The 21,031-nt window shown below is 34.5% G+C and overlaps 1 protein-coding gene across 1 annotated transcript; it reads right to left on the bottom strand.

Annotated features, from left to right (window-relative positions):
• Positions 1–444: 444 nt before the first annotated feature.
• Positions 445–7,751, bottom strand: LOC103971767 (probable potassium transporter 11). Its single transcript, XM_009385879.3, has 9 exons — positions 7,041–7,751; positions 6,198–6,423; positions 4,271–4,516; positions 3,669–3,719; positions 2,978–3,238; positions 2,839–2,891; positions 2,644–2,758; positions 2,294–2,548; positions 445–1,745 (listed from the first exon to the last, which is right to left on the bottom strand). Exons 1-9 carry the CDS (start codon positions 7,158–7,160, stop codon positions 730–732), a joined length of 2,343 nt encoding a protein of 780 aa, XP_009384154.2. The 5' UTR covers positions 7,161–7,751; the 3' UTR covers positions 445–729.
• Between the last annotated feature and the right edge of the window lie 13,280 nt (positions 7,752–21,031).

The raw sequence follows: 21,031 nt of genomic DNA, 5'->3' as shown, positions 1-21,031 counted from the left end.
GTTTACCAGATCAATTGTTACTGTTTTAGTTCAAACATCTGGCCATCTGTGGTTTTCTACTGTGATTGACTAGTTGCTTGTTTGAAATTGACAAGAAGCATTCATTTTACTATTGGAAGCATGGTGTAGATTTTGGAGATGATGATGCTTTCACTCATGGTGGCTGTGTCTACCTTCAGAATTTGGGAGTTCTGAGTCGAAGTTATATTTGGAAACACTTGCTCTAGATATCAGCTGAGTCATGCCTCAACCACAAATGGAATTGCTACTCAAACCTGTCATACAATGATTATGGTGAAATTTTTTTTGTTGTTTTCCATGTTGAAGGCTTTAGTTATAGTAATTTTGATCCTCATCAATGCAAGTGTAAGCTTCTTTCTACAGTAGCATGATGCCATCAGAACTCAACAAACTTCTTCTACAAAGTTGAAGCTTGTGGCAGAATTCCATAAATCTTTCTTCCTTTCTTCTTCTCTTATTTGAAACATGCTTCAATCTCTAAAAGAATCATTATAATTTCATTACACTATACACGCCACGCCACATCGACATACCGAAAAAAGAAAAAAAAATTGAAAGTTGCTCTAGCTTTCAAGTGTTCTACCAATATCTTTAATCATGATCAGAAATATCAGGCAAAGCTTGTGAGCTACAAGAAGCCCTACTACTTTCACTGATCTGATCTTAATTATTGGGCATTCAAAAAACACCTATATTTGGACAAGTTAACTATATATAATATATCTGCCCCACATTCAATAGGCTTTCATGTGGAACATTAAAGATCACACTATTCTCCCTGCAGATCCTCCTAAGGAAAGCATAGATGTAATCCACAGCAATCCTCTTCACGATAATGGACTCCCTACGAGCCCTTACCATCGTGTTCCCAAGAATGTGCACCACCCCGGCGTCCTTGCACCTGTTCAAGTACTCCAATTCGTCGCTGATGGTTTGAGTTGTCTGGCTTGATGACCTCACTATATTGCTTCCTTGAGACTGAGCCGGTTGGATATCATAAGATGAACAACTGTAATCCACATTGGACGAGAGCGTGTTATCGTCTCCATTCTCCATCATCTGTTGCTGTGTCAACAAGCTATACTCATCCGAATCAGAATATCCTTCCATCATGGTCTCCAATTGAACAAAGAGAGAGAGGCTATCGAAGAGCATCTTCTCGAAGTCATCATCTTTCTTATGAAGATCTTTGTATCCATACCTTGCAACACAGCGAAACATATGGAAATTCTTTGGCCCGATCCTCCTCACGAGGAACCGTTCTTCCACTGGCACGGTGTAGACTGGAAGGTACTTGACACAAACAAATACGACGACCGAGTGGATGGCAGGAAGGTTAGTGATGAAATGAGAGAAGATGTGTGGCACACCGCTGGCCAGCTCAGTGTATACGAAGCCAATTCCAGGGACACGAACTAAGCCCAGGCTGGGGCCAAGGCCAAGAATCCAGGCCATGGATACTTTACTATGCATCTCGAACTCGTATCGCTTGACTGTGCCGTAATGCCAAATATACATTATGATGAGAAATGCTGCAGCGATGACAAGAGGTACCCAACCACCTTGATCTATCTTGAATAGCACAGCAGACAGGTATGGAAGCTCCACCAACAATGATAGAGCAGTAAAGATGGAGACGAGGATCCAATGGCTCCGCCAGACCAACAGCATAATTGGGATCATAAGAAATGTCGTCACCACCATTACGATCACGACTGCAGTTCCTGTTTTTATATGAAAGAAAATTTTCCAGATTTCAGAGAGTGATTACAAACGGTAATCCCACAAGTGCTTGTGATCATATTAATAATTTTCTTGTTTTAGTTGACAAACAAGCATCTATGGTCATACTACTTTTGTTCCGATTGATAAACAAGTACTTATGACCACATTGTTTTTTGATAATTGACAATAGAATCATACTTCATTGTAATCGACAGACAAATACCTGTGACTTTATTTTTTGTGATAATTGATGATACAAAAAAGGATGGTGTACCAATCAATGTCCACTTAATCATAGTATCAAAACTGGATGGTAGCACGATACATCTAGTATGGTTATGTGCTATAGAAACTAGTATGGTTATGTGCCAACAGCTATTTCAAGAATTTGTCTGACTATGAAACAATCATTGCATCATTATTCTTCGGCAACATAACTACAAAGTAGACTGGTTTCTTTTTTGAGAAGACACAAAATAGGTGGCAAGCAAGAACATGTAGCATGATGCACATAAAGCACACATTACCAAAGTTGGAGCAAGCTTACCGTATGCGTTTCCGATCTGACTTTGATTTTTGAATCCAACAGTAACTGCTATACAGAGAATCATAAGGACCCAATTGATATCCGGAATGTATATCTGACCGAGAAACTTCCTTGATGTGTGCACAACCTTGACCCTCGGAAAACAACCAAGCGCAAGAGCTTGCTTGATTATTGAAAATGTTGCAGATATCGTGGCTTGACTAGCAACAATTGCTGCTGCGGTTGCAATGATAAACATGGGCCAGTATATGCCATCTTGAATAATAAAAGAAATGTGACCATCCACTCGCTACATTAATAACAATATAGTAATATAAAAAAACAAAGAAATGAACATTAAGAGTAAGGACCTGGAATGGACCGATAGAAAGCATCAGACACATGCTCTTTGTTATGAACAAGATATGCAGCTTGCCCAGTGTATGCTAAAAGAAGACAAGGGAACACAATCAGGGTGAATGCAATCTGCAAGAAAATATAGTATTAGTGCAACAGAAACTATAAGAGATTGATCAGGTTCATTAGATGATACTACTGGTTATTACCTGAACAGCCAGTACTGGGAAATGACACAGGTCAGCAAATAATGCTTCTGTTCCTGAAAAACAAAATCAGAATATACTGAAGTCATCTCATGTATATAATCAATGTGAGTCACATGCCAGAGTCTAACAAATAGCCAACCTGTTATACTAAGCAAAATTCCTCCTAGTGACATCCAACTTTCACGCTTCCCTCGTCTAAAGTATCGGTATATGTAGACTGGATTGAAAGCCTTCAGAACCGAGCTATCATGTTTCCATATGTTGACAGCACCAATAGCTCCAATCAACAGAAACCAGAGGAGCACAATAGGAGCAAAAAGCCATCCAACTTTATCAACACCGTAGTGTTGCATGCTAAACAAACCAACCAATATGACCACCGCAAAAAGCACGGCGATATCTGAAACATTGAGATATGAGGAAGAACAAACAGTTATCCATACAAAATCTGTGTTCTGACAGAAAGAAACACATATGCAGATAAATCGAAAAGCACTTATGTATTTTCAGTTAACTTTTCTAGAGAACGTTTGCAAATTTTCTATTTTCAGTTGATAGGGATGCCTTAGGGTATCTGCTAATATGTTTGTTATAAAACTCATCATTTGGTTCCAGAAAAGGGAATGAAGTAACAATCTAGACCTAATTTGTACAGGACTGTATCATATGATCATCACTAGATTTTTCTAAAACTAAGAGTAAGATATAGTAATTGATGGATTTTACTAAAACTAAGAGTGACAAGTTAACTCATAAACATCTATGCAAATAAAAGTACGTAGAGACAAAAAAATTAGAAAAGAAAAACGGTCTCAAGGTTGCAGATATACCATTACTCATTTTTGGGTGGTCAAACTTTATGCCGCCTGATGCAGAAAGAACTGCAAAACAAACACTGTGCAAGTTAGAAGATCACAGGAATTGTTTCTAATGATCAAATTCTAGAATTCAAAAAATAAATCTATCATGGCAGGTCTAATTAGCATTTGCCAAACTTGCACCAAACAACATAAGCTGAGTTAACTGTTTTATCCAAAAAAAGTGACATAATGCAGCAATTAATGAAGAACATTGTATAAACGATGGTTAATTATCATACAAACAAAGTGAGGGAAAATGCCACATCAGATGCAAGTCTTTTGGTAGGAAATCATGAGCCACCAAATGAACAACCACAAAATTCATAAAGGACACGACTTAAATTTGAGGAGCAATATATCAACAATCATCAATATATGAGACGAAAATACATTCAGTGATTAGGTAGAACTAAGAACAAATTATTCAGAAAAAAGAACTAAGATCCTGCAGACAAATAGGAAAGAGAAAGAACAGATTTTAATACAAAAGATATAGTAAAAAGCTCCCCTAGAGAAAGAAAATAGAAAAAGGGTCCCCTAAGAGATAGAAGATATGGGAAAAAAGAGTTCACCTGAGATGACAGGAGTGAGAATCCCATCACCAATTGCCATACAAGTGCCAACCAGGACAAGAATAAGAAGAGCATTCTTTTTATAGGCGTGTGACTCTAACCATCTCTTGACTTTCGCAGCTAGTGAGTTCTCGGCATACGTATGACGACTATATGTTGTCAGCTGTTCATCAGTTCTATGTTGGTTAGGAATAGTGTTTACTTTGGCATGACGGCAGAGTAGGGAATAAAGAGCAAACGTGCCACCTGCATATAACAAGAATTTACATTTGTTATGGATACATAAGGGTCAGTCATAGAACCAAATACATAAACAGCATTACTGCAGTCGCTAATGATGCTGAAGTTTCCTTTCTTCTAAGCCTTCTTTTTTTACATCAAGGTGAATCATCATTTTTGGCAGGATAGTTTCAAAATTAGTGTCAAGCATATCAGCAGCAATTTAAATCTTGGCCATGTAAAACAGTTACAGTCTTGTACACTCAGCATAACAATCACAAACCATAAAGTCAATTTTTTTTCCTGTGAAGTTGCTCTGAACAAAAAGATTAGAGTGGATCAAAACTTCTTGATGTAACTTCAACATTTTATTTGATTTGAAATATTTCTTGACATTGATGAAACTCCAGAGAGTAGAAACTAAGATGGAGTAAGACCAAGCATGCGCACAATAAGAACACATAATTATGGACATTCACCAGAGTTCACCTTGATGAGAGCCTAAATTCTTGGTTAGCACCATCAGTATTATATACTAGCATCAACTCCCACCATTCATGGTAGTACAGACAGGAGTATCTTCCCAAGCATTAAACAAATACCTATTAGTATTGGTTTTTTCTCCTGAAATATGATCTGCAAAACTGTAACATAATATTACTTAATTGGCATGACCAACCACACCAACAAAGCAATAAATCAGCTTTTCCATCTCTGAAAACTCCTGCAGTGCTGCAGAAATTTTGAGACTGTATATTCTTGGCAAAGCGCCAACATTATAGACTTGCTACTAGTATCAAATATTTTTACCAACTCATGATAATACAATAGGAATAATCTTTCTTTGGTGGACCAGTGTTCTTGAGGTGAAATATGGATTGACACAGCCCTAGACATTCTACTGTATCTATCTTGTTGTTACTTCAATCGACAATGAAGAGTTATAGGTTGACAGGTATCACATCTTCAACTACCTAAAAAGAACAAACTTTACCTTTAATATTGTCTTATCCTAGATTTTATTTGTATTATAAATTTGAACTTCTGCAGTCATATATCACATCACACAAATCATGACTCACTTTGCCGCAACAATATTGTTCCCAGGGATTCTCTTACATAAGGAATTTGTCAAATCTTCTGATTCTGCTTGAAGGTTATCTGCTGCATGTTGGTCGATGAGACAACATAAACTTATTTACAAGCTTAATCCTTCTTTTTTTTCTCTTTTTCATGCATCAACTTATTCACAATTGCAAAAGTCTCTTGTCCTTGGTGGAAATCTAACTAGACTTGTGCACAACCTAAATGGGATTTTGGTCCATGTTAGTGCCAATTAGTTCAACTGTTGTTCATTGTGATTTCTCCGTTCATGCTGTTTCTGTTGCAATTTCATTATTACTGTACATAATATAGTACATAATGTAACCATTTCAAAAAATTAGGAAAAGGAAGACCAATTTCATTCCTGAATTTTCGCTTATTGCATAATATTTTGCAAATTTCCTTCAAATCTAGATGCCCATGTTTTTATCTGCATGGCTTGTTGATGCTGGTTTTCCAATCATCTTTCACATATTTGAAAAAACACCATGATTCTTTAGAAGACATACATTGTAACAAGGTTATACAAAAAACAATACATCCAGTTGCGCATGTAATAGTAGATCTAGCAACTTCATAACTAAAAAATTCAGTGATAGCTTACCTTGACCGTTATCATTTGCTCTCAGAACCACAAAAACATATTTAAGAAGTGGTATGAGTGTGAGCGAGTATATGATCAAAGAGAGAGCTCCAATTACATCTTCTGCATCTTCAATGCCACGAGGGAATGTATTGTAGAATACATACAATGGTGATGTTCCCAAGTCTCCGAATACAACCCCAAGACTCTGAAATGCAAGTCTCATTACCAAAATGGCTGAGAATTTCTGCACATACAAAAACATTTAGCACATTAGTTTGACTAGCACTTGCTCAAGGAAATGCTGTAAAAGAATAATCTAAGAGAGATCTTTATGCTATGCAGAGTTTGCGATGGTCAATAACTGTGTGTCTGTTACAAAAAGAACAAAGGAAAAATGCTCTGGGCTGCAAGAACAGCTTTTCCCAGAAGATTTGATATCAGAAATTGAAAATTCTTAAAAATAATTAAAAAGCAAACGGAAACCCAAATCTTCACAACAAAAAACTGGCAGCTGCCAAATTACCCAGCACAGTTCAACATTACCTGCATATACCAACTTTATGCATTTTCGACATGATTTATGACAGAAAAGATTAAGACTAATTATTAGGTATCATGTTCCTCAATTAAATGGAATGAAGTTTTGGTAAGATTCACCAACGTGAAATATTCAACAACGCGAAAAGAACGCGAAAGTGAAATATTCAACAACGCGAAAAGAAGATGCCAAATGATGAAAGATGATTGAATTTTTTATCTATGATACAAAATAATAAATAGCAAAGCAATCAAAAAGATTCCTCCACACACAAGTCTGTCATAAGCTATCTATGATAAATCTTCAGAGCAATTGAATCACACCTTTTCTCGATACATATTTCTCAGTCTTCCAGCCTCTTCATCCATGGGTTGGTCAAGATTCTGATCCAGTTCCCACATGCTCCCCTTGTTCATCTCCTCATCACCAGACCCGGACGCCATTGGAGCAGCGCCAATTTCAGGACAACTCCTCAGTGTCCCTGTTCTCTTTACTTTGATCACCAAGGATCTCAATCACCGATCTCAGCTAAGAAGAGATACCACAAGCGAACAAAAGAAACGAATCGAGATAAAGCGAGCATCCTCCTCGGTTCAACTTAAACTCCAGATGCCCACCACCCCAAAAAGGATCATCTGTAAGCCTACACCCGGATAAAAGACCTCAAGAGGAAATCTACAGAGCTTGAGGCTGTTCAACTTCACCGCAGCAAATCCGATGAAAACCAACGCAGAAAAAACTCGTTATGCGCTGTTTCCAAGGGCAAAGAGACTGGGAAAAGCTCCTAAATCCAGCCTTGTGGCAGTTTCCATCGACCAAGTGTCATCAGCATCTCCAGAGAAGCTGGGGAACATCAAGGTGAGAGGCTGAGACACCTGTAGAGGAATCGATGGGAGGAAAGGTGGCGCCTTGACAAGCCCGGCGGGCTCAAGGCCGTCCTTTGCGAGGGACTTCGGGGAATTGGGGACCGAACAACGAAGGTCGGCAGCGTTGCAGCGTGGGGACTCGCAGGGTGAAATGAGGCAGAGAACAGCTCCCCTGCTATTAACTGAGCTCGGCAATATATATATATATATATAGAGAGAGAGAGAGAGAGAGAGAGAGAGAGAGAGAGGTGCGTTTCGGTGTTTCGTCGTTTGATAAGGCTAAAAAAGGGATAAGTTGTTAGATTATCTGATTCTATCTAAATAAATAAAATATATTATAAATTTAATTAAATTTTAATTATAATTATCGATCAATAAAAAAATAAATTATAATAAATTTTTTTTAAAAGATAATTTTGATAAAAATGACTCTTCTAATTATATCATAAATCCTTTATTTTCATCTCAAAAACTCTCATAGTGACTGTTATTAATCGGGCTTTGTAATACATATACTAAGAGATAAAAGTGTACTTGGTATTATATTTTTTTACTTAAGCTAAAAAAATTATTATTAAGTTATATGATCCTATCTAATTATGTAAGATATAGTATAAATATATTAGATTTTGATTATGATTATCGATCAATAGAAAGAAATTTTAATTATAGAAAGATTCATTAAGATATGATTTTAATGAGATTGACTCTCCTAATTATATCATAGACCCTTTACTATCATATATAAGAACTTATACTAACTTAGTATGGATACATTACATGATATTATCAAGAGATCATAGATCTCTATCTCTGCATGAAATTATTAAGACTACATATCTATTCTCAATCTCTACAGTGTTATATTCCAGATTATAAAAAAATAAACTATTATTTCAATAGTCATAATTTATAAAAAAAAATTTGTTTTTAAATTTAATTTTTTTTAATTTATAATAATAAATATTTAGTTTTATCAGAAAAAGATCATATCTTTTTTTTAGGACTAAAAAAAGTCTTTTCCACCGAGGTCTCATACTTACTATAAAATAGTAGATTACTTTAAAAATAAATATAAGCTATAAACACATTAATTGCCATGTAGAAACTTTCAAAAAATCATAAAAATAATTTTAATATTTATGAAACATATATAAATTTTAATAATTTAATAAAAATAATAACATATCAAATAATTATGAAACTCGTATATCAGAAAAATAATAATATTTTTTACACACTAAACAAAATAATGTATCACTCACTTATAACATATCTCAATGACATATATCACTCACTTATAACATATCTCAATCACTCACTAAACAAAATAATGTATCATTCATTATATTCGCATGCATATATCCGGGAAGTAGTATAATAAAATATTATGAGGGATCATGCTTGATGTATGATCTACTAGACTATGTCTATTGGTGACTCCGTATTATAATGAGCTTGTAGCCCTTTTCATATTTTATACTTCTAACATGGACCAATAGTATAGCTATATATATATATATATATATAAAATGGTAATAATCACATCAATATCATAAATTTAAAAAGTAAAAAATCAATAATTATTTTCGAATGATGTCTTTAAATAAAATTTTTAAGTTCATCAAATCATAAAAGTATAACACATCAGTCTCTCAATAATACTAAATCAATCAGAACCCTAGTTGGAATAGCCCAAGTGCTTAAACCAAACTTAATTCAATTACGATCTAATGGAACCAACTTCGAATCCTTATAAAACCATTCTGGAATCACCTGGTCTAATTTAGATTTAATTGATTTCAATTATGTCATATAAGTTTGAACTAGTTAAGTTGGTCTAGAATCACCGTAAATCGACCTAAGTTGATCAATTTGGTTCAATCAATATACGAGTCCAAACCAATAAAAGAAAAAAAAAAGGACTATATCATATAGTGTTAATCCAAATCGAACCGGCCCACCTAAGTCTTGGATGGGTCACATGCGTTGTACATATCTACCCCAAGTAATAGGTTGGGTTGAGGTATGATGAGCAATATAGAGAGATGACAATGTGTCTAATACCAGTCACATAGTTGGACTAAGTCTTACCACTAAACTGGGTCACGAGGGGGTTATGTCATATATAGATATATAAGTTGGATTATGCTTGACCACATGGATTGGGTTTTATTTGGCTATATGGTTGGACTATGTTTAGCCACATCAGTTGGGTCATACCTTGCCAAATCAGTTAGCTCCTACCTAGCCATATGAGCTAGGTCATACCTAGTTACATGGGTTAAGTCATACATAATCATATGGGCTATGCATGTTTGGCCATATAGGACGGGTTTATATTGTCATATGCATTGAGTAGTACTTGGCCACATTAGCTAGGTCTTACATGAGCACATAGGCTAGGTCATACATGGTCACATGGGTTATGTCGTATATTACCATATAGATTGGGTTATATCTTGTCATAAGGGTTGGGTCACCTTGGTATGATAGATCAACTTGACTCGGGTAAGACTTCAATTAGATTCCTCTTATTAAATTAGATTTTAATATTTTAAATTATTAAAAAATAACTCAAATATATAAATTAAATAATTTAAATTCATGGTCTTAAATTTAAAACTTATTAAATCATAAATATTTACACATAATTCTTAAAATATAGATATATCTAATTAAATAAATTAAAACTATTATATTAATCTAAAAATAATAATTTTAATAATTAAATCAATCTTATACTTTATTTAAGCTAAGTCAAATAATCATTCTAATATTACATACCAATTATCATTATTTATTAATTATAAAATTTTAAAATTAAAATATTATTATGCATCATAAAATTATAACAATGGTAATATCACAAATTTTAAACCATGAATCAAAACTAATTAAAAAAGAATAAAGAATCTTATCTCTCCTCGAGAATTCGTCTTCTCAATCCTCCAACTATCAAGCTTGGTGAGGAACAAGGGAGAACAAGTCCCCTATATATAAGAGAAGATAAGATCTCTCCGAAAGAAAAATAATAATTTAATTTTATTTTCATACATAAAGATAAAAATATAATATTTATTTCTTATGATTCATACATAAGAATAAAATTTAAACTATTTACTTTCTAAAAATCACATTAATCAATAGGAAATAAATCAATTAATAATTTAATCGATTAGTAAAATTCTTAACTTGTTCATATGATTAAAAAATAAATTTTAATCATTTCCTTAACCATACTATACAAACAAGGAAGTTAATAATTTAAATAAAATAATATATTATTTATAATAATTAATTTATGTTAAGGAAGAAAATTATCGGTGATTACACTTTGTCCCTAATCCATCACTCATAGCATTCCTATGAAAGATAGAAAGAGTGAAAAATACAAGTCTATTTCTCCTTATCGATCGATATTACTATAGCTTTTGGATCCAACGATGGTGCGCTTGAGTATCATCGAAAGGTACGTATCATATATTTGATCTATTATTATTTGATTTTTATTTTTAACATTAAAGTTTTTTGTATAACAACATAATTATAGTTTTATACTTATAATTGATTTTGGAGTCATATTTTTAAATCAAATACCCTAGATCTATTTATCAATATAATTCACTTATGAAAATATATTATTTAGTTTTGACTTACGTTGCTTGAACGATATGTTTGTCGTTCTGCTTTTATATCTAGTCTGCCATGTCATCTGCTTGTGAGCAATATGATCGATAGATCACTATTGATAGCTTATTGTCAGTAATAGCATTGCCGAGGGCGATGACCTCTGATGGTCGCCAATCCAATCGTGGGCAATGGCTATGTACGTAGCGAAAGCAGCATGAAGTGTAGTCGCTTTATGATGATTGGCCTACTTTAGCCATAGGTGGCTGTAGTAGTGTCATTGCCTGCAATAGTTATGGTAACTACAATAGAGTCATCGTACGTAGCCATTGTAGCGATGACATCTGTTGGCTGTAATTGACATTTATTGGATATTGAAGGTCAATGGCTATGTAGGCAGAAGCATGGGCATAGCCACATGCCATGGTGACAATAGGGGTCACCAGGCAGTGCGTGTGTATAGTCCCGCATGGGCACATTGTCATAGTGCGGTGATGGTGTGGTCATTAGTTGGTGCACAACTACGTATGCATGATGCGACGATAATGAGGTCATCGATCAACCTCGTGAGAATAACCATGCCACCGTGAGTGTTGTGCAGGCTATAGACGACCGGAGCATCATTGATGAGACCCATGCGCATGGGTGTAATCAGACTCAATTATCAAATCATTGAAAATAATATATTATATTATAGTATTTTTTTTCTAACAATAGTAAATATTCTAGTAATTCTATATATTATGGTATAAAGCACTTGATGGTTAGAGAAAATAGTTCAGAAAAAAATTAATGTTAATTAAGAACTTGAGAAATATCTTATGACCTAAAGTGTTTGAAAAAATATGATTTTATGATTGGGTTTGCTCCCATGAAAGATATAATGATGCATGTTTTAGTAGATATTATAAATAGTATTTTTGTTTATATAATTAAAATTATTTGTTTCTACTATCATATTCATATTTATACATGTACTTCTATTTTATATAAACTTTTATTTTATTTATTTTAAATTTATTTTTTTACATCTTACTAATTAATGAGCAAAGTGGAAAAATATTATATTATAAGGCTCTATCTAATTAGGTAAGATATATTATAGATATGATTAGATTTTGATTATTATTATCGATCAATAAAAATAAAATCTGATTATAATATAAATTATAATCGAATTTTCTAGTTACTTATCTTAGACCCTTTACTCTTGCCTATAAATAAATAGAATTTCCTAGAGACTCAACACAAATATGTGACGTGATACTATTGAGATATTACAAATTTTTTCTCATCTCTTCTTAGTCAAACTATTGAGATTATAAATTTATTATCAATCTCTTTCAGTTCTTAATCCATCATTTATAGTAGTCTTATAAAAGATAGAAAGAGAGGAGAAAGCGAGTGTAGATCTTCTTGCAAATTGATATCGCTGTAACTTTCAAATCCGATGATAACACATGTACATATTAGATAAAGGCTTTTTAAGCAGCATCCAAAGTTATATACCGTATATTACTTTATGCATCGATCCATAATATTATGTCACGTTAAAGATATTTTAAATATTCTAAAAAAATTAGGTGCACCCCTCCGAAAATATGAAAAATGGTGCCTTATAGAAAAATCTAATAGAAGAGTTTTTCAATAAAAAATCAGCCTGAAAAAAAAAAAAAACAATGTCTCATGAGAAAAAATAGATTTTGGAAATTTGTTAGAACTTGTAAATGAGGAACTCTCAAACATTTGTTTTACTGCGTCGCACCAACATAGAATCTTGATGTGAAAGGAAGTGGCGTTACCTAATTGCCAAAGAACCACTGCCTGTCACTCTGTGCCTGTACGCAACATCGTGTGTGTCAGAGGCGAGAAAGATGTGGTCACAAACCGTCGAACAGGTGGTGGGGTATGCAACTGATGTGAGATTTCTTGTTCTGATGCAGATTGGTTTTGGAAGCACTTTCACGGAGGACTCCTCTCATGAGAGAGAGATTCTTATCTACTTAGAGATAGATGATATCAATTTTAATCATATTTTATTATCTATTTATTGGCTCAAACTATTAAAATGTAATAGTTTTAGATCAGAATTTGATCTTAATTTATTTTTTTTTTTGACAAAAAATTGTCTAATTTAAACCGTGCATAAAATTTATATCAATTATTACGTCATCAAGTTCGGTATGCAAACAACAACTTTTGCGGATCCACATCGCCGGCAATTGTAACCGACAACCTTCAACTTCCAGGAGAAGATCATCCGGTCCCGTGGGTCCCACTGTGATTGCACCAGCGGTCCGATCACGAGTGGATCCGTACAATAACCGGAGAAAAGAATCCAAGATAGCCCGAGCCAACCTGACCCGTGCCATGTGGCAGAGGGGTCCCGACACCTGATTGCCATCATGGGTGGGGTCGGTGTCGACTTCGGTGGGCATTCCGGTGCGTGCATCGCTCGCTCTACTGCCGCACTTTTATGCCTCGATCACCATTCACTTCTCATGTTCGTGTTCGATGACTGAAACGTCTGTGATGTTCCCGCTCGATGCGAGGCGCATTGATTGATGAGTAAGAGGATATCCCTTTCGATCGTAGGGACATCGACATATAGGACTTCATCATATATGGACATGTCAAGATTGTCACATAGCTTGGTAGAATTAGACAAAGCAACGATGAGAATACTTGAGATGCCATAATTTAATATTCTCATCCCCAACCATATAATTTAATGATTCTAATCCCTAAAAGAATTTTTGTGGATCGTTTGATCGTGCTAGTCGTGCTAATTAACATTTCTCATGCGGATAATTTAGGATTATATTTCTTTAAACGTGTAGAAATGAAGGCTAATTATTTGACCAAGTCAACTATGCTAATTAGCATAATTTGGCCTATAAGTGATGTCATATAGAATGCACATTTGTGAAAAAAAAATATTACAGAGAAAAAAAATAAGTATACTAGTTATTTTTATCCATTCCTTATGAAATGATATGATTGTATTATCTAAGAATACGAGAGATTTAATAGGTAAGATACTCCCCATAAGTTATATATAAAGTAAAAATAATAATGTTATTAATTTTCTCCCATTTTATATTATTATTTTTATCTAATATTTTTTTCATTATAGATCATGAAAGAATATTTGTGATTAGGGATTTTTCCTCTCGAGAATTTCACTTTCGTTCACTTAGCTGGCTAACTTATTTTTAAAAATGTATATATACAGAACTTATTGATCATCTCCTCTTGAGATTCATTTCATGTTAATGATGTTTCTTATTATACATAAAGATTTGAAATTGGAATTAAGATTATATTTGTAGTTCGGATTGATGATTATTCTCGAGCTAACATTCAGCGTACTTTCTTCTCTTTCATTCAAAATTGCATTTGCAACTAAAACTAATGATTTCAGATTATTTATTAGATTATATGACTCTATTTAATTAGGTAAGATATATTATAGATATGATTGAATTCTGATTATAGTTATTGGTTAATAGAAAAGACGTTCATATTATAATAGAATTCCTTATATGATGTTGTTGATGGGAAGAACTCTTCTAATAACTTATTATATATCCTTTGTTCTCGCTTATAAATAGACAAGATCACTAGGGTCTAAATAGATGCATCTAATAAAGGATTCAGTTGAGGGATCATAATTTCTCTCTTAACTCTTCTCTATAACTATTAATCTAAGTGATCTTGTGAAAGGATAGGAAGAAAGGAGATGGATCTAGTTCTCTTTACATATTCGTAACGATCTTGGATCTAAAGATAGTACCGTTGCAAATCACACAAATATCTTCTTTTCATATAGCATCAAAATATACACATCTTAATATTATTTAGATACATTATTATTTAATTTTAGTATAATTATAAATTTTATGCTAATAATTTCATGTTGTGTTTAGCTAACACTAGTCCAGTTTTCTTGCACAACTTGGCTTTTGCTGATGACCATGTACAGCATGAACTGATGGAACTTGCACGCCACTTTGCATAAGAGATGAGATGTACTTTTTCTTGGGATCACATCATGACCATCTCTTACTCCTTTTCGCATCCACATTGTGGAAGATAGATAGATCAGAATTAAAGCTGCTTTGCCTCAGACCTCATTGGTGTTCAGTGCTTCTCCATCTTTCAAATTATCGTGCAACTTTCAAGGCTCAACAGTGCCTCATGCCTCAGGTCAAACAAGATTTGATCATGTGGAGAAATGAGTAGTAAAGAAGTCCCATGTCGATTGCAATAAAATTAACATGTTTTTGTTGACTATTTTATACATTATTAAGTATGAGACGTAATATGTTTTGTATCTCAAGTCAAATCAAAATTGGCTTCTGTTTTACGTACGAACAGACGGATGGAAGGAGATCTGGGTTTTTTTTTTTCTCATACCAAGAATTTTTATACGATAGTTACGTATCGAATGATGATTAATTGATAATATATTTTTTATTTTTTATTTTTATTATAGATAAAGATAATCAATTATAGAGACAAGAGTCTATCACATCTCATTACATCATCATGGTCTCAAAATAATCAACACCTCTCCTCTCCTCTCCTCTCCATAATTGTCGAGAACCTTGGAGTTGATGATAGATAGTTCTAAATGGACGAGTACATCTCCGATCACAAAACCTTTTTGTGAATGAGGAGGAAAACATGTAAACCATGCAGCTCATAGGAGACATGTGGTTAAAAGGCTAGGTCGATTGTGAAGTGGATATATACATCATTGCATGTCAATTTATGTGACAGTGAAGAGTTTGGCAGGAAGCATACGAGTGAAATGCACTTACACTTATCATTCACCGAACACATCTCAGTCTCATATGGCTCCACAAAAGAAAATGGTGAGTTGGATGACTAGTGTTCATGACAATTGAGCAAGAAACTTTACTTGGGGCACTACCCCTTGTCACTTTTGCCATCATATGATAGCACAAAAGCATCTCCTCTTTATTTCTACCAATAGATAGGGATGTGCAACCATTTTTTGTTTTTTTCTTCCTTTTTGCCAGCAAATATCTCTATAACTCTTCCATGATTGCTCAATTGATAGGTGTCAGTCGGAGTCAATGTAAGAGCCAATTGTATGCAATTTAATATAATAATTTGAACATTATATTTGCTTATCTTAAAACATCCAATTAGAAAAATACATACTTGCAAATATACTGTTGAGACAGATTAGTAGTCTTCTTTGCTCTCTCTCCTTTTTGATGCTCTTAGTGAGTGAACTCATACAAGGTTCAAAATTATTTCCCTCAAGACAGATTAAAAGTGAAAGTTTTGAGGTTTACATGCACACAATGAACAAAGTCTAGAATTTCATGTGCTGATGATACTTTCAACTTGTTTACCACTGGAAAATTTTAGATTATGAGAAGGCATCATGCCATAACAAAAAGATTTATAAGTTAACATAAACTAGTGGTTGACCATCACTAACAAAATAGATAGAGAAGATTATTCCAAGGGGTATATATGAACAATGATAATATCATGTAGGGTCATTTATACTTTCCTAAGTTAATGCTGAAAGGCAAGGACCAACTGAACCAACCTAGAATCGACTGGTGCATTCAGCACCAGTGGGAGTTTGGATAAGCATGTTGTTCTATTACAATGATGGAACACCAAAAAGGATTCTTTGGGCAGAATCATGTTGTTGTGTCAACTTATCTTTCAGCTTTTAGGTAGGTAGGGCATTCTGGTTCCACTTGCACCTCTGGAAGGACCATTACATGGTTCATCAAGTCATGCAATCGAATCATCATCTACAAGAGACTTTCTGATTTTTCAGAGCTTTAGAATAATTTTTACTTGGCATAATCTTCATTTTCAAACAAAGGAGAGAGAAAAAGATTGGCACATTTTGGCCTCAGACTCAAAAGACTAACATTTGTAGTATTAGATTGCATCAAGAGTTGTCCAAATCACATATTCAGTGAATATTTTGGATTAACTCAGATGTTGTGATATTGGTAAAAATATTTAAGATCTATTATTCAGATATCTCAGATGATATCTTTAAAATATAAACTAGAATATGTCTCATTTAAAATTTTAGCTTTGACTAATTTATCACCCATATGTCAATAAGAGTTTTAAGAATATAAATTAGGTCAGCCACACACACACACACACACAAACAGAAGCATCATTGGGATATACCACAAGCATATGCTCCTACCTAAATTTCTACTATGTTGTTCTTGTGGTGGCCACTAGAATGAGTTGATGGTGGAGGAAGAAAATGGAGAGGTGTGGGTCTGCTAAACCACAAATGGACACACCTCAAAATTCTTCAGCTGACCTGTCTTTTGGTCCCCAACCCACCCCATGGATTTGATTTGATTGATGCTGAAGGTCTACTTTGTCACTGTAGCAGTGCTTGTTGGACCTGATCAAAGGTTTATTATTTTAATCCAAATGCATCCTTCATTCCTTGTCTTAGGACTTGGATTAGTGAGATCTCATGGAAAACATGGTTAATGGTAATGAATATTTTAAGCCTCAGGTGTTGATATATGTATATATATTCATTGACCTGGCCTTAGGAATGATGAGGAAGATGATGGCCACATGAAAGAAGAGAATCCCAAATGCTTGGGAATCCACTGGTGGAAGCAATTCATCAACTTGTACTCGTATTCTTCTGACCTGTGTCATCCACTAGATTGGGAGGGGGTCATTTTCATCCATGAACAAATGATGCCAAGCTAGGAATATGGGGTGTGGGGTGACTCTGTTATCATGACAATTCCATTGTGTGTTTGGTCCAACGAGCAAGTGATCTTTGGTTCTTGTTGATACTGATAATAAATAGTATTTTATTTGAACTTATGTTAACTATTTGTCTATTTATTTGTTTTTTTTTTTTTTTTGTATTCAGCATATTATTATCGTTTGATAATAGATTCAAACCGAAGTGAAAGATTTTAATTTTTTTTAAGAAAAAATATTAACCACTTAATTGAGTCCAAAAGACACACATTTGAAATTATTCATTTATATCAAATTTAGTTTTGGTGAGAGAGCAATTGTGATATAAATATGATATAAAACACTTGTCTTAAATGGGCCGAGACTGGCCCAATTCAAATCATTGAGCTTGATTGATCCGGAGCCTAGGACAAGCCAGATCGACGACTCCGACCGCGATTATGTATGCACCCAAATCTATTAATACTATATTGTGAAACTGATTAGCCATCTCGATTTCATCTTGGCTTACGGACATACCAGAGTGCTTTTGATAATAATACTATTACTATTATTATTATTATTCTTATTCTTATTCAAGAGTGACATATATATATATATATATATATATATATATATATATATATATATATATATATATATATATATATATATATGGTATATTATCAATTAATCGTTATTCGATACATGATCACTATATGGTGTCTAGGGTGGAAGAATAAGATAGAGGTTATCCTTCACTTGTCTACCCGTCTAATCCAAAGCAAGTAGTTATGAGTTGTTCCCTCCTTATTGCCCGCATGGATAAGAGACCAAGACGGGATTGTTAGAGGCGGTTAAATGCTACATCCTTTACAATCACGTATAAAAGCTCATATTCAACACAATGAAAAGGGGATTACCTTTTTGACTATTTACGTTCATACTTATATACCTTAGGTTACTAACTTGGGCATTGGAAGGATTGGATCAGGAAACCTCTTTCGACCTAGATCTTCATGCAGGTGGTACCTTAGGAGCTCAATGTTTTTACTTTAGAGGTACCTCAAACAATCATACGCATATGGATCCATATCACATCGGACTGACTAGGATATCAACAACTTGTTCCTGTAATATTTTAGCACTAGAATGATGGCCTAATATTACAAGAACTCTTGCTTGCTGACCCTTTCAATGAATGCTCAATCAAGGAGGCTTTGCCCCCAACCTACGGTACTTTCACACAAAAGAGGCATCAACCACTATTTATACACATGGCCACATCTACTTTGGTACAAATGTCAATGCAATACTAACATCTATTTAATAACTAGGATCTCTCACCTCTAAGGATGACCCCGAGCTAGTTGCTTGTCCTTGTTAAGGTATTTTTGAATCTCACTCAACAAGTGCTAGCTATAGAAGGAGGGCCTGAACCTCTAACCTTGTGGTTAACAATCACTAGCTTTGTTTTTGCCTTTGTTAGCCAAAGGGTGATACCACTAGCTAAATTATGATCAGCTCGATCGTCACTGGCACTCATCAAGGTTCCCTCACCCGACGTAGTGCTGACATCCTAGGACTGCTTAAGATTCATTAAACTATTGACTGAGGGGCAACTTCAGTCCCTAACTATAAAATTCAGCAGACCACACCACCACTTTATCCTTCCTGAATCTGAGACCCAATTAACAAAGTCGATAGAGAATTCCTTATGGATCCAACTGTAATAGATAGACCAACATTTAGAAGAGTTATGATAAGAGTTTTAACAATCAAAAGGGAAAGCATTGATCGATCGCACCTTGTGTCAATCGTCATTTACCCAACTAGGAGGAATCAATTCCAACAAACTTCTACCTCCGGTCGTTATAGGCATTCGATGGTAGTGCCAACCTAACATAGCACATTACAACTTTCCATACCCAAATATCATTGTATGACACTTTAGATACCCTGATGTGTCGAATCTTCTTGACCAAGTTAAGAGGTCCAGCATAAGAACGATACACTCGCTTGAAGCCGCTTTCTATCAGTTCAATTGATTAGCTTGCGAGGGAGTTTGAACTAACTTCCTCGAAAACATGTACCTAAGGCCATCATTAGCATTGCTTCTCAGACTCAAGTAAAGAGAGGAGAAAACGGTTGCAAACTTCGTTGCTCAATTCATGAATGAAATTTGAGGCATAATTGATGCTCATCCGTCACTCATAGTACAATTCGTATGGTAAGGCTCAAACCCTCTTACCTCTTCTAGTTGTTGATAAAAAGATTATTAGTGACTATATTAGAGGCATTTCAGAGGGTCAGTCAATACATTATCGTCAATGCAATGGTCTTAAGTAAGTGTGAGGAGTTACGTAAGATGCCAAAAACAACCATAATTCACCCGGATCCTGAGGTCACCATGGTGAAGGAGAAATGAAAGACTTGAGTTATCTCACTCAAGGTCCGACTGGAGTTACATCGTGGCGAAAGAGAAAATAGAGGCCACCTTCCACCCATCTGCCAACGTAGATAAATGTCCAAGACAAACAATTATGAGCTACTCCCCTCTTATTACTCGTATAGATAAGAGGCAAATGGGAGATTGTAGGAGGTAGTTAGAAGTTGCATCCTCGTAAAATATTTTATGAAATATTTTATCATTTTATGACTAAATATAAAAGCTCATATTCAACATAATGAAAAAGGGGATCATCTTTTTCAGCACTTGTATCTTTGCTAATATATCTCAAGTTAGTCTATGCTAATATATCCCATGTTACTAATTTGAGCGTTAGAGAATCTAGTCAAGAAACTTCTCTTGACGTCAGTCTTCATGTAGGTACTACCTCAGGAGCTTGACGTTTCCATCTTGAGGACACCTCGGACAATCCTAAGCATACGAGTTCGGACTACGTCCAAGTAATCAAGACATCAACAACTCATATATATATATATATATATATATATATATATATATATATATTTGTTGGACTCATTCATGGGGCCCAATTGTAGCCTCGACCATTCCTTCTTTCTCTCTTGGGCCGCTAAATCGGGTCTTCCAAGAGGCCTTGTTTAAAGGTCCGTGTATG

The sequence above is a fragment of the Musa acuminata genome, chromosome BXJ1-11 (genome assembly GCF_036884655.1).
Source record: "Musa acuminata AAA Group cultivar baxijiao chromosome BXJ1-11, Cavendish_Baxijiao_AAA, whole genome shotgun sequence".
Classification (NCBI taxonomy): domain Eukaryota; kingdom Viridiplantae; phylum Streptophyta; class Magnoliopsida; order Zingiberales; family Musaceae; genus Musa; species Musa acuminata.
The sequence above is the reverse complement of the archived record's forward strand: the minus strand, read 5'-3'. Positions and strand labels throughout refer to the sequence as shown.